This window comes from Polistes fuscatus, unplaced genomic scaffold (genome assembly GCF_010416935.1).
Source record: "Polistes fuscatus isolate 324 unplaced genomic scaffold, CU_Pfus_HIC Scaffold4, whole genome shotgun sequence".
NCBI classification, from domain to species: Eukaryota; Metazoa; Arthropoda; class Insecta; order Hymenoptera; family Vespidae; genus Polistes; species Polistes fuscatus.
This window is the reverse complement of record NW_025113118.1, coordinates 7,460,888-7,475,568: the sequence shown is the minus strand read 5'-3', so window position 1 is coordinate 7,475,568 and position 14,681 is coordinate 7,460,888. Positions and strand designations below refer to the sequence as shown.

General features: G+C 35.1%; 1 protein-coding gene across 2 annotated transcripts; it reads left to right on the top strand.

The window, feature by feature from the left end:
* The first annotated feature begins 22 nt into the window (after positions 1-22).
* LOC122520972 (ras-related protein Rab-27A) lies at positions 23-2,757 on the top strand. 2 transcript variants are annotated; one of them, XM_043641315.1, is made up of 6 exons: positions 23-253; positions 864-958; positions 1,044-1,114; positions 1,385-1,499; positions 1,866-1,978; positions 2,160-2,757. In XM_043641315.1, the coding sequence occupies exons 1-6, from the start codon at positions 154-156 to the stop codon at positions 2,341-2,343; spliced, it is 678 nt and encodes a 225-aa protein (XP_043497250.1). In that variant the 5' UTR covers positions 23-153; the 3' UTR covers positions 2,344-2,757. The 2 variants fall into 2 exon arrangements, with proteins under 2 accessions (XP_043497250.1, XP_043497251.1); XM_043641316.1 differs by having other exon boundaries at positions 165-253; positions 784-958.
* Positions 2,758-14,681: the final 11,924 nt, after the last annotated feature.

Below are 14,681 nucleotides of genomic sequence, written 5' to 3'. Positions count from 1 at the left end.
TCCTATTGGTTATATTTCTAATTAAAATATGATTGTGAAATTTGTATTGAAAATAATTTATAGAAAGTAGAATTATTTTTAAAAGTAGTTTGAAATTACTCCGTTGACTTTGGTAGCACTGAGTCAATCGGCGCCATTTTTTCGCGTGTGCATATGTCGTCTATTCTCGATGTAACAGTGAATAATTATAGTTTGTTACAATGTGTGAAAAAGTTATATTGTAAGGTATTTTACAAATTTATGGATAGAAAACGTAAGTTCTTCTTATTTTTAAGATAAATAATATTCTAATGTAAGTAACATTCCGAATTTGTTACGCGCGAATCTTTTGAAAATCGCGTACGTGGGCAACAGGTGGCAAAGTCTAATTTCGCACATGTTCGTATTTGTATATATGTGTGCGTCAGTTCTAAATTTAAAAGATTTATTTAACATTTAATATATTTCCTGCCGAGAAGTGACGAGAATCTTATTTGTACGAATGCACATAAACGATTTGTTTATGGGGTTATTTTACCTTTATGACACATTAATTGCTTGTTAAGAAGAAACACCTATGCAAAAAAAAATATACCTATATGCATATATAAAAATGGATTATGAATAAATTTTTATTTTTATGTCTAATTTCGCACATATTCATATTTGTGTGTAGTTGTGAGTTTGCCATAAATTTGTAAGATTAATTTTATGTCAAATATTTTTTGTACGGAGTGACAAGAAGTATTTTGAGTGAATGTATTTTATCGATACATTTTTTACTTATATAAATTGATTATTCAGAAGAAGCGTATAAAAAAAGAAGATAATAAGAATGGATTACGATTACTTAATTAAATTTTTGGCCCTTGGAAATTCTGGAGTTGGGAAAACCAGTTTCTTGTATCAGTACACCGATGGCACTTTCCATTCTCGCTTTGTCTCCACCGTTGGGATTGATTTTAAAGAAAAGAGAGTAGTAAGTATGCGTTTGGTTTTATTTGACGTAGAGTCTCTCTTATATATAAGTTCTATTATTAATAATTATTTTATATTGATTATAGACATATCAAATGCCAGATGGAAGTACCCAAAGAATACATTTGCAGCTTTGGGATACAGCGGGCCAAGAGAGGTATATTTTGGTACATTATTAACGTTCATATTAGGTACAATAATTTTTATGATTTTTTCTAATCTCGATTCTAATTTATATATTTGAAAAATTGCATGATGGTAAATTCAATACTACTAAATAATAATGGTATAATTAATATAACATCAATGTTTGCATAATATAATAATATCTCTTAGTATTGTGCATGATGTTCTTGTAAGATTTATAACACATAATTAGAAAAGAAAATTAATATTGTTAATTTAAATTAATATCATTAACATTCAGGTTTCGAAGTTTAACTACAGCATTTTACCGGGATTCCATGGGTTTCTTATTAATTTTTGATCTGACCAACGAGCTGTCCTTTCTCGAAGTTAGAAATTGGCTGGAACAGCTTAGGGTACTTGTCATTTAGTAGATTATTGGAAATTCATTTTAACATATGATTAGTATGTTGCACAATATTTTCGGACGATTCTTTGAGTATGCGATAAGCCTGTTGGAATTTAACTAACATTGTCTGTTTGGTCGTATCGAGCATGGTGATGGAGTTGGATTAGAGCATGTAGTAGATGCGCTTGAAATAACATTTTCAATTGGTACAATTAGGTTTACGTATGAGCTAGGAAAAAACTCAAATTGTCGTTCGATTTCATTTAAAAGATATACGAGTTACTTTATGACTTTATTAAGTGTTCGTGATATAGGGTTACAATAACTTTTTTTTCTTTTATACTGATTCTTTATTTTTCACATATACATACAGATGCATGCATATTGTGAAAATCCAGATATAATTCTCTGCGGTAATAAATGTGATCTTGAGGATAAGCGAGTTATTAGCGAGTATAAAGCACGTGATCTAGCAGAGAAACATGGGTGAGTTTACAAGTTCTTTTAATAACTGTAAGCTTTATAAAATTATTTTATCTCGAAGGTCTTATTTTTTATTTATGATATATTGAATTTTTCTACATATAAACATGTAAAGAAGAAATAAGTGTACGTAAATCTTATAGTTACTTTTTTGAGGGAATGTAATTGAACCGTTGATTTTCAGCTTGGTATATTTGGAAACTAGCGCTGCTACAGGACAAAATGTTGAACGCGCAGTAGAAATTCTGTTAGATCGTGTTATGCGCAGAATGGAAGTTACAGTAGATAAATCATTGCTGCCGCATCAAAAAATTTTGAAGTGTCATGAGCGTGAGACTCCACCTCCTAATAGCTCTTGTTATTGCTGACAATGTGATTTTGCATAGGCAGTCAATTAGATTGACTGTTATTGCAATCGGAGGTTTCAGGGGAAAGAATATTTCCTTAATTCTCATAGGCTAACAGATCGACACTTAACTTCATTACAAGGCTTTCGATTCTGGGTAAAAAGGTTGTGACTAAAGGCATTTTAGAATATTTTCTGAAATTTATCAGGAATATCTCCAGTTGTGAATATCAATATTCCAAGCTATTGCTTCCTATAATGTACAATCCTATTGTCTTCCATGTCTCTTCCTTGTCATAAGATCTTATCCCTGCCTTTGTCATCGATACGTATCATATATTCTTTTTTTGATTTTAAACGAATCTCTTCGATATACTTTCTATTCCTGCTTCCTTAACATATATTTTATTTAAATTTTTGATAAATTTATATTTTCTATTTCTGCTTCCTTGATATATTTTATCCTTCAATTAAAAAAAAGAAAATAATGATTTAACTTATAATTCTATCATATTAATATGCATAAAGTGTTCAAAAAGTCAATCTTTAATAATGTGTTAAAAGTGTGATATAACTATATAAAAAAAATTTTCAAATTTATGAATCTTAATATATATACATATACATATATATTTATATATATTAATTGTAAATGTATTTTTGATGCTGTTATTGTATGATATTTGTTCAGAATCATTAAGTGTAATCGTAAGTACTTAATTAAAAATATCATACAATATGCATTAACATATATCATATATTAATCTTGTGATATTTATACCAATTTAATATTTTATTCGAGTTAATATAAATAACGATATCGCATTTGGAAATTATAAGAATTTATGTTACTAATGTAATGGAAGCAAGATTATATACTTATACTATATATACATATTGTATATTGTATTTATTGGTCAATAATTCGATCAATTTGAGATCAAATATGTTTGGAAAGTTTTACAAATATAGGTACATTAATTCGTCCTTTATTCGCTCGAACACAGCAAAATCAAGCACTAGCACTTTGAAGATGGAACGAAGAGAGCGTGGAAAATATCACAGACGTCGGGAAACGAAACGAAGTTTCGTTAATTGCCACGGGACGAAGAATATATATATACCGGACGTTTTCGTCAGAAACTTCAGAGATTTTCGTCGGAACAACGTCTTAATTATTAACCAGCTATTTATATTACTTGCTTTGCCTTCATAATTGAAATATTTCATTTTATTCATTTGCAAAGATGAATTTCTTATTAATTTTAAATGAATTTTATTTTCAGTTAATGTATCATTCAATTGTTTGCTTTGTATTAGCAATTATCCAAATTGTTTTTACATTCAAACATATTTCTGTTTTCTTTCTCTGCTTGCGTTGTCATGAGCACAAAAAGATAGATTTATAAATATGATGTCATTAAATTTAGTTTTAAGCTGTAGAAAAAAACAATACGTATTCGTGATAATACCAGGGACGAAGTAAGAAATCCCTTTTTATTTTCGATAACTCATTTATATCACGTTCGATCATGGACGAAAATAGTCGAGTCAATTTAACATGGTAATCGAAATCATATCCACGATTTATTTACCTTCGACATTTCCATACATTCGTATTTCTTATTTGCTTTGTAGCTTTTTATTTTTTTTATCGACGATTGAAACCTTTTGAATAGAGCGTTTTATTAAAGCTGCGTCTTATGAGAGTATTATATAATATATTATAGAGTTTAATAGAATTTAATCAAACTATAATCGCTCTCACTCACGTTCATACGATTTCATATATCTGTTACAATAATTTATGCTATTATATAGCTGTTTATTATTATCAGTTTCGTTCATTCGATCGTATATAACACATCGATATTACATTTAACAGGATAGATTAAATATTTTGGAAACAATGGATGGGAAGACTCGACTAGATCAGGTGAGATTGAACGTTCGTCAGGTGACCGAAGCAATTTAGTCTCGAACGATCGACGAGGGAATACGAGCAATTTGCGCTTTAAAGTCCTGCAAGCACGACGTCTGTGTTCAGCCACCCATAGAGCTTGGCTGTCAGTAACACGTCGACACGCTCGAAGTCCACTTGGAGGCTTTCAATTTCAATTTGTGTCTCTCGTCTTGTCGGGGAAGCCGCTAATTATTATTGCAGTTCCTGCTAGTTAATTTGGTCCAAATAGACAAAGGTAGAATCGTTTGAAGTCGAAGGATCGGTAGTGGAGTATGAAAGGAAAACGACGTTTATCCATGCGTGTTAGCTGTAGCCCGTTTAAAAATTCACCTATTTTTCCTATTCATTCTTTTTTTCTTTTTTTTTTTTCCTTTTATCTTTTTCGATTGTTACCACCCGATGCTAGTTCGACGGCAAGTTTCCGCAAAGTCGGCGGGATAGCATTGAAAACTTATGAATAGAAACTTTTCAGTCGATGCCATTCGTTGCCTCAGATTCAAAGAGGAGAGAGAGAGAGAGAGAGAGAGAACCGAGAAAAGCGACGATACTCTATGGATTCGATAACAGGCTGTATAAATGAGGTGAAAAGAAATAAGGTTTTCAAGAAACCTTAATGAACAGAATACGTGTTCGTTTTTTTTCATTCTTTTCTTTTCTTTTTTTTTTCTTATCATCTTGGCAACTACGTTGAACAGGTGTTTCGGTAAGAAGGGCTTCGTTTCTTGGCGTTTTAGTATTTTCCAGACTCTACCTACTATATATACATATATACACACATGTAACATTCGTGAACAACGTATACGCATTTTATATTTTCTAGTTTATTTCATGGAAAGAAAGAAATAAAGAAATAAAGAAAGGAAACAGCATAGAGGAGAAAAAAAAAACTGACTGCAAACACGCGGAGTTTGGTATGCTTTTTCTCATCGTCCAGCGAGCGCATGGATCCTGGGTTAGCATCGTTCTTCTTTTTTGCATTATTTTTAGTCGGACATTCGTTATCTCTTTTTACTAGTCGGACACGAGAGAAGTTTTATCGAATAGGTTGATAGCCGAAGAAAGAAGAATTTATGGATAGATTGAGGTGATACAGTCAAGTGGAAAATCAAATGAAATTATGTCGCGGCTTAGTTGAGATTCTTTCCTTTCTAGGTCGCATGTGTTATCGAACGATTTATAATTTCCATTTCTGTAGACATTCGTTATTTCTCTTTCTCTCTCTCTCTTTTCTTTTTTTTTTCCTTTGAAGCCTCGAGTCGAGTTAGAGAATCGAACTCCTTTGAAATCATCGACATAGTTACATCTCCTATGATAGTCGAACGAGTTTGTCGCATCGTTTATTCAAAAATTCTTGTTTCCGTAATCAGACAGGCGTCAGGGAGATATGGAGTAGCAAAGTGTGTCTTCTTTCTTTTTATTTCTCTCTCTCTCTCTCTCTCATTCACTTTTTCACTCGGCTCGAAAGAATGAAACTCGCGTTGAACTATATCTGGATGTGTTTACAGGATTTGTATCTATCCGATGCTCGAAATTCTCGTCTCTTTTCTTCCATTTTCTCATCCCTAAGGGACGACGGTGCGAATGTACTCGATTGTTTCATTTGAGATTGTGAAACACGAGAAACTGGCTTAGGGGAAGCTTTACACTGTTGGAGAATGGAACTCTACGAGAGGAGGTGGCTACTATACGACGTTTGGACACGAGAACGATCCTTGCAAAGACCGTCTCTCTTTTCCTTTCTTCTTCTTCTTCTTCTTTTTCTTCTTTTTCTTCTTCTGGTTCATTCGTTTTCTTTCTGTTCCATCTTCTATTATTTTCTCTATTTCTTTCTCATTGCTATAGGTACGTACGATAGGAAGGAGTGGCATCCGAGTTTTCACGTTTTTACGTCCTTCAATGGAATTGATTCTTTCAAGACGAGAAGAACAATTTTTCTTTAATTCCGTCACGCGGAAAATCGTGCCACCTTGGACGTTATTCGGACTCTTTCGAAATCGTATTTCCATTGAGAAAAATATCAAATGATTTTCGCGAACAATCTACGACTAACTTTAATCGATTTTCTCATCTTTGGAACGTGCGAAAGAATTATGATTAGTCTTCTTGTAAAAAAAAAAAAGAGAGAAATATATAAAGATTATTAGTTTCAATTACAGCGAATAAAGCAAGTATAGGAAGTAGATGTAGTTGTATATATCATCTATATAATATATATTTATAGATATAAGATTAAAACTGTTCGGGTCAATGGTAGCCTAGACTCTTTAGAATAAGAAATTATTCCTGTTTCGTTGAAGCCAATTAAAGATTCCTCTTTCCTTTGGGATTATACACCAATACTATCACAGACCATTACTCGGTTTGTATCGTTACTAAAAGGGGGATGGTACTGGTTGATCGATCGTGGCCCTTTTCCAATTAACGTCACGTCTTTGACCCCGGATCGTTATCCTTATCTTAGCTGTTTCTTGAATCCGGTCAGTCGATAAAGAAAGTCTCACGAAAGGTATCTTTCTTTCTAACTTTCCTTTATTTTGTTCTTTTTTTCTTCTTCAAAAACTCGGTCGATTTTCTCTATTTCTTTCTCTTTTCTTTCTCAGTTGAATCCCTTTTGGCGAATGCACCATCGGCCGTTTTCCAAGCGAAAGAAAATACACTGGGTTACACTGACACATCAAGAACCTACATATACGAGGTTTCTTTAGCTTTGTTTTAAGATTGCTCGGGGAATCGTAAACGGTGAAACTCGATGCTACTTCCGAATGCGTCCTGTTCGTTCGCGTTCGATACTCTTTTGGAAAATCTACCGTTGAATACTTCGAAGCAAGAGTAAAGGAAGAAAGTTCATGCGCGCGTACTGCTATTACCGAGAGAAAGTTCTACTATCGTGCTTTAGGCTACGAACAATTACTTCGAATGTGGATCGTTCGAATGAACGAGGAAAGTTTATAAAAATCCTTTTTTCTCTCTCTTTTTTTTTTCTTTTTTCTTTTTCTTTTTTTCGATTAATCCTAATATCTTTCTTGGATCTTCATGATCGATCAGAATGTACGAAATCGAATTACTTTTTCTTTTCTTTTTTTTATGTTATAATAATTTATCATATTTTTGGAATGTTTTCCACGTAATCCTTTTCTTTCGTAGTACAACAAGTTACTAATTAACTTTGTGTATATATTAAGTGGAACATTTTGTCGGATAATTAAAAGCTAAACTTTGTTCTGTAGTTTGCATTTCTAATTAACTTACGAATACCAACTTAGAACTCTACGAAGAAAATTTTGCGTAAATCGAAAAAAAAAAGGTTTTAATTTATCAAGAATCATTTTCAATCGGGTCAATTGTAAATATATATGTGTGCGTGTGTGTGTATGTGTGTGGTATAAGAGAGAAAGAACTTTGGCGAGATAGGAAAACTTTAAGTAGATGGTGAAAGAAAGTGCAATTTCATTTGACCATTTTGAAGCGAAGTAGATTATAATGTGGAAATAAAATGCTACGGTTGGTCTAAGGTAGTAGAGAATTGTCGGGAATTAACTGTCGTGTTGGAAATGAGGAAAAGAGAATGATATTCAATGTGGAAGATGCCTAGCTGAATATGGAAATTACGAGAGTATTATAAGGGATGGTTTCTGCCATATGCTAATTCGATTTGAATTTTCTTTCGATTGATCGTCACGCGTTGCAAATAATATAATAGTTTTCACGACACGTTCGTGTATTATTATTTTAATATTTATTATTTTTCATTGGAAGGTAAAAGTCTTTTAAATTGTTTTCTTTTTTCTCTTTTTTTGTTGTTGTTATTTTCTCTCTCTAAAGAAATAGTTTTATCATCGATTATAATTTTCGACGCGAGCAGTCAAGGTAGTTTTCATTGTCAGGCGAAAAGTTAAAAACACCCAAGAGCAACGTTGCTGAAAATCGGACAGGTTCGTGTGATTTATGCATCGTTCGATCGTATTTATGAGAATTCGACGAAGAGATTTCTCCAGGGAACTATGGTATACCATTGACTCTCTCCTATCACCGGTCGAACTATTCGAGGACCTTGTCTACGAAATGTTTTTGCGCGTTATAAAACGTTCGCGTTTCGTCGAGTTAGAGATTTGACGCGATCGTTTTCTTCGAATATCGTCAACTTCGCCATATATTTTTATAACTTTACTTATCGAGGAGAAATGTCGGTTGTATAGATTGTATAGAATATTTCTGTGATTCGTTTATATGGATATTTAAGTGAATATCTCTCTTTCAAGTAAAGAATATTTTTTTTTATCTAAATTATTAAATATTTATTTGTGTGCAACGAATTACGTGATTTACATATATATATATATGTGCTTATATAATTACAATTAGATATATGTATACGTACTTGCACATATGTACGTACATAATATACATACATGAATATCTAGCAACGATGCACACAGATATATATATATACACACCTGGTATATGTATTTTTGAGGAGTGGTGCGTGACGAGAAACCCACGAGTACAAACATGTGCATCTAGAAGCATGAATCTAATTTACGAGAGAAGAGCACGTCCGCTTGTCGGACTGTCCGTTCCTACGAAAGCTTTCTGCGATCACACAGGAATTTCTAAGTGCGTTCTCTTCTCGCTAAATTATCGTCGTGTTCGTTGCAACGGGAGCTACCTTGCGTTAACATTAAATATTAATTGCTATATCGTCTATTATTATACCAAAATTGGTCGTTGCGAACGATCGTGAATTCGAAATTGTGTGTTGTTTCATGAAAATATATCTCGAAAAATGATTTATTTTTCTTTTATGTTGTTTATGCGAATATGCTATGCAAATACGTATAGCTTTTGTATAATATTGTTGTCACTTTATTATCAAAAAAAGAAAAAAAAATCATACAGAATAAAAAAATAGAAATTTATGATATATTTAATACGCGAATAGAAAAATATTTGGATGATATTATTTTTCAACTCTCGCAGTTGGATAAAATCCTATATATGAAATATCGAGCGTACTCGAATGTAAAGTTTTCGCGTACATTGAGATCTTTTTGGTCGGAGAGAAGGGTCGAAGGGGTGGAAAAGAGGGCCAGTAGCTGAACGTAACTCGCTCGCGCATTTGAAATCTCGAAAATTTGCGGGAATAGGTAAGTCGTAAAGATAGATCGAAGGAGCGTGAGGGAAATCGTAAGCGTTCTAAAATACTCCGAGGACAGTTCGTGCAGATATCAAGTTCGCGTCTGAACCATCACACAGTAAGAGAGTTCTTATGACCCGAAGGAACTTCGAGTTCCTGAACTCGAAGCGTTAAACATCGATTATACGGATTGCTATCTCTGCTTCTCTCTCTCTCTCTCTCTGTCTCTCTCTCTCTCTCCTACTCTTATAGTATATACATATGTGGGTACTTACCTACGTCCACTGCACCAGATTGTACCTACGAGAACGAACAAATTACAAGTCCCCTTTACATCTCAAAGTTGTGTTAAGTTCGTTGGTTTGTAGTAAGCGAACGAATTTTGATGATGATTATGATGATGATTAAGTTACGTTAATATTTGAATGTAAATGTTTTCTATCGAAAATATTTAATTTCAAATTTATTATTTAATTTTTCTTTTGTTTTCCCTTGTTTTTTTTCTCTTTTTTGTTCTCCCATATGATATTCCCTATTAACATACTTCCTTCTATCCATATTTTTTGTAATTATCGTGAGAGATTGCGGAAAACTATTTGATTCGTCGAGTGGTACGTAAGCTCGGCTTCCGAAGATAGTGTCAACTTTTAAATTTGCCAAGTAGCAGCGAGAGAGAGCTCGGATTTATAATTGGAAAGGAAATATTTGCAATCACCGGGCATCTCTCGAGAATTCGTTCTCTTTATTTCTCTCTTTTCGTTGGATAAAGAGTGAGAGAGAGAGAGAGAGAGAAATAAAAAGGGAAAATAGAACGTACATCTCCGGATCCCGGACAAATCGATCGTGTTTGTCTACGACCATGTGACAGTTAGCGGAGTATCCTTACGTTAGAACTTATTATTTATATACTTCACGAGGTTACCCTCTCTAGAATGTTTACAGGTATCATTGCGAAAAGCTTCGTTATTAAATAGAGTGCTGGATGGACGAAAGAGCTTATTTGCCGATACAAGTCCCAAGAGTTCACTCACGAAGCTTTCGCAGTTTCAACGCCGTAAACAAGCGACTCGTTCGATCAAATTATTGAAACGTTGTGTTTTCTCTTTTTACGAATTCTCTTTTATCTCTAATCTTTTTTTCCCTATTTTTATTATCTTTTATCTCAACTTTCTCTCTCTCTCGAACATCGACTTATTAATTAACAAACAAATTGACCGCTGGAGAGAAATAATCTTCTGTTTCTTTCTATTTATTTATAAAACGTATGAACATATACGGAAGAATACCTATATAAAAGAAAAAAAATATTATTGATAGGATAATATTCGAAAAATGTAACGATCTCAAAGGAGGAGTAGAAGGAAGAGGAGTAAGAGGAGAGTAAGGAAAACCCGTTAACGATTCCAAAAACGTTCCTCGGGAATTTTATCCCGCGTTTGATGTTCGCCCGTGCGGGAAAACGCGGCCGGGCCGAGCCGGTCGGTTGGTCGGTCGGTCTTCGGCCGCGTATGAAATACGCGGATAAAAACGATTCCTTCGAGGCCATATTTCAACGATACTACTTATACCATAAAACCATGTACCATCGTTCTTCACGAAGGCGCGTCTGCTCTCGAGTTCACCCTACTACCAGATAGTCGTCCCCTTGCCTTCCTACCCCTTCGCCCTACCCCCTACCTCTTACCCCCTAACCCCTCCAACCCCCGTATCCTTTCTCCTTTCTTCCCCACAGAAATTATATGCGGAGTGCGAGCCAGATATCTCTCTACGTTCAGTTGAGGGCCGGTGGATATCTAAAATTCAAACTGCTTCGGCGTTAAGCTACGAATTAATGCCAGATGTCGTCTACGACGGTGCTTCCAAGAGAGGAGGAAGCAGAGACAGAGAAATAGAGAGGAAGAGGATGAGAAAGAGAGAAGGCCTTTTAATCTTTCGACCGTTCGAAATTCCGGCCACATTGGAAATTCTCTTCTCGATGCTCCCTCCTTTCCGACTATCGACTATCTCAACCCTCTTCTTTCTTTCTTTCTTTTTCTTTTCTTTTTTTTACTGATTTTCCAGTAAACTTGCGAGACGATTTTAGCTTATCGCTGGATAACAGTAATAATAATAATAATAATAATAATAATAATGATAATAATAATAATAATGTTAATGATTTCAGCACGCGCCAGTAGTCCATCCAAAGTGGAACATCCAAACTATGCCCCGGTCGTGTTGTTGGCCACTCGGTATACGAAACTTTGAGTTCGGCTGTTTGTACTACGGGAAGCATCATTCGCCGTAGTAGTTCACGGTGCTAGAAATACATTGTATTAACTATGTGGTCGCGTAAATTGGTTTAACTAAACTGCTTCGACCATGTCTCTTCGTTTACTTGTTTCTCAATGTATATGCTTTTCTATGTGTTTATGTATGTATGCGTGTGTGTGTGTATCGCGTGCGTGCATGTGTGTATATATCAATCGAGCTACATCAAGCTCGACCGCTTTCGACGCTTGACTTCGAATATAACTAGAACCGAGTATACAAAGTTCTTAATTGGCGAAAGGAGATTGGTCCAGGTTTCAACGGAAATATACTTTTCCCCTCTCTCTTTCTCTCTTTTAGGAAATTCGTTTGGAAATTTCTTGTCCTATACCTTTCCTTAGATACCAAACCCTTCCCGAACTTTATCCTCTTCATCGCGTAATTCACTTCCGGTCAGTAACTTACCTCTCTTCTCCCTCTCTCCCCCTCTCTCTCTCTCTTCTTTTCTCCATCGATTCAGATCTTTGCCAATAAAGTCGATGCACAGTTTACGTTGTCGAGTTATGCGACCATTTTATACGATAAATGTCCAAAGATATTAAGCAGTTATATCGATCGATTACATCATGAAGAGACCAGGCTCTCTCGTTTTGTCGAACTTTTAAGGGGGATCCAACGATATTAAATTCTTCCAAGTAAATGTATTTTTATATCTTTTACCTTTTTTTTTTTATTTATTTATTTCCGAGGGAATAAAGCTGAGAGTTTACATGTTGGAAATAGCAATTATTCATCTTCGTTCTCTTCCTGTTCCTCTCTCTCTCTTTCTATTCGTTGAAAGCTATCAAGATTCGATAATTCAAATCCGTTTTATCGTCGTATTCGTTTCGTTCTCACCCGTGAACGATATCGTCGAATTGCTTTCGAGATCTCTTTCCCTCTCTCTCTCTCTCTCTCTCTCCCATTTTCGTGGTCTATCGTGGCGCATCGCAGAACGTGTTTACACGACGAAATTGAGGCGTTCAGCGGCAACTAGAGAGTTGCAAAGCGTAACCACAAAACCGCATAGCCTCCTACGACCGCGAGGTACCTTATCTCATCTGGCCACTGTTAAATTATCCAAGCTCCGAACAAGTTACCTTCCTACTGTTTCTCTCACTCTCTCTCCCTCCCTTTCCCTTTCTTATTCTCTTGTTTAAGATACGAGAGGAAAATCGAGAGGAATGATGCCCAGAAGCGGTGTTAACGTATGTGACTGAAGTTTTCAAGGAAAAGGGAAATTATTCCGTTGGTGGTGCTCCAGGTGCTTTAGGAATCTCGATAACGTCAAAGGATCTTAGAGATATGGACAATTGGTGAGAGAAAGAGAAAGAGAGGGGGGGAGAGAGAGAGAGAGAGAGAAGAAAGATGGGGTAACATAGGAAACGCAGGAGGTAAGAGAATAAGAATAAGAATAAGAATAAAGCTTCGGTATAAGAAGCTGGGGTAGAAATTCTGTAAAATATCGCCCGGGGCCACGTGCTGAACTTTGAATATATCATTCGCGACTACTTACCGAACTCTGTTCCCATGGATCGCGATCGTAATTCTTCGTAGCGTTGCGAGAAAGCTGCGAGGAGTGTGTTCCTAAGTATTGCTTCCTCTTTGTTCAACTTTTCGTTTTATTTTCTTGGCTAACTATTGAAGAAAATCTTTCTTAACGTTAAATCGAATGAAATATAATATTTAATAAATATAAATGAAAAACACCATTTTTTTTTCGTATTCGTTTAAATTTTGTTAAAAATGAAAGTTTAATATGAAGTATCGATGATGCTTAGGTATTAAGAGATTGTCAGCTGTCGAATGTTTTAGATTTTCCTAGAAGAAACTAACACACACACACACACATGCACACACCTGTTTCAAGATCTTCGTCACTTTTCGAAGACCGCCGTAGGATAACGTAATTATAACTTCAAAGTGGTAGTCGTAAACTTTGTTTGCCGTGTGTTAGAGAACTTCTAGTTCGTCTCGCGAAGACGCTTACTTATCTCACCTGTCGTTTCTCCTTAAACATTATTTCCGTTTCCGATTAAAACTGCGAGTTTACCTATATCGTCGACGAGCGATACTTTTTTTTTATTTCTTTATTCATTGTCTTTTCTTCTTCTCGTTTTCTTTTTTTTTTTTCTTCTTTTCAAACAGATCGAATATGTTTCGTGTTTTTTTTTTCGTCGATGAGGGTAAGAAACGAAGATTTAAAATGGGAGACGATCGTGTCGGTAAATTTTTCCAAGCTCGAAACCCACCCAACCTTTTCCACCGTTCTCGTTCTTTTTTTTTTCTCTTCTTTTTTTCTTTTTTCCTAGCGTGAAAAGGTGTAAGACCGGTTTTGGGGTGAGAAAATCTCGGCGCGCCACCAAGGATTAGCATTTAGAGTCAAACCACCCCCGCTTTCTGGTTCCTCGTTTCTAACCGTGTACGGCATTGTGATATACCGCGTACTTTGCTACCCGCATTCCCTTTCTCTCTCCCCCCTCTCTCTTTTTCTCTTTCTCCCTCTTTTTCCCTTGTTCTCCAAACGGAGAACGAGTATTTGTGTATACGGTATCCCCCGACTACGTCGTAACTTACCCGACGTTTTAGATTTCCATAGCGGTATAAGTTCCGAATGGAATGCGCCTTTATCACCGAGAACGCATACGAAAGAGTGAGAGAAAGATAGAAAATAAAAGAGAGAGTGAGAGTGAGAGAGAGGGGGAGAAAGAGGAATAGCCATTTTATAATTTCAATCCTCAACAGAATACTTCGCATACATCTTGGACGATGAGGCAGATACATTCGTAATCTTAAAAAGGACTGAGAAAAGTTTGGATCTTGTTAAAGAAGCATATAAATTCGCGTATGCTCGATTTTCTATCTCCTTGTTTCTTTTTTCCTTTATTCCCATTGATCCTTTTCTTTTTTATGATGGAATTTATACGGGAATTGTTAAAAGAATGTCACTCGAGTTAGAATATGTCTTTTCAGA

Excerpts from the sequence above, each read along its gene's own strand:
- LOC122520972 (XM_043641315.1), top strand. The coding sequence starts at position 154 with ATGTCGTCTATTCTCGATGTAACAGTGAATAATTATAGTTTGTTACAA. Across the intron at positions 1,500-1,865 it reads ATTGGCTGGAACAGCTTAGG|ATGCATGCATATTGTGAAAA; the intron begins GTACTTGTCATT and ends ATATACATACAG. Across the intron at positions 1,979-2,159 it reads GATCTAGCAGAGAAACATGG|CTTGGTATATTTGGAAACTA; the intron begins GTGAGTTTACAA and ends GTTGATTTTCAG.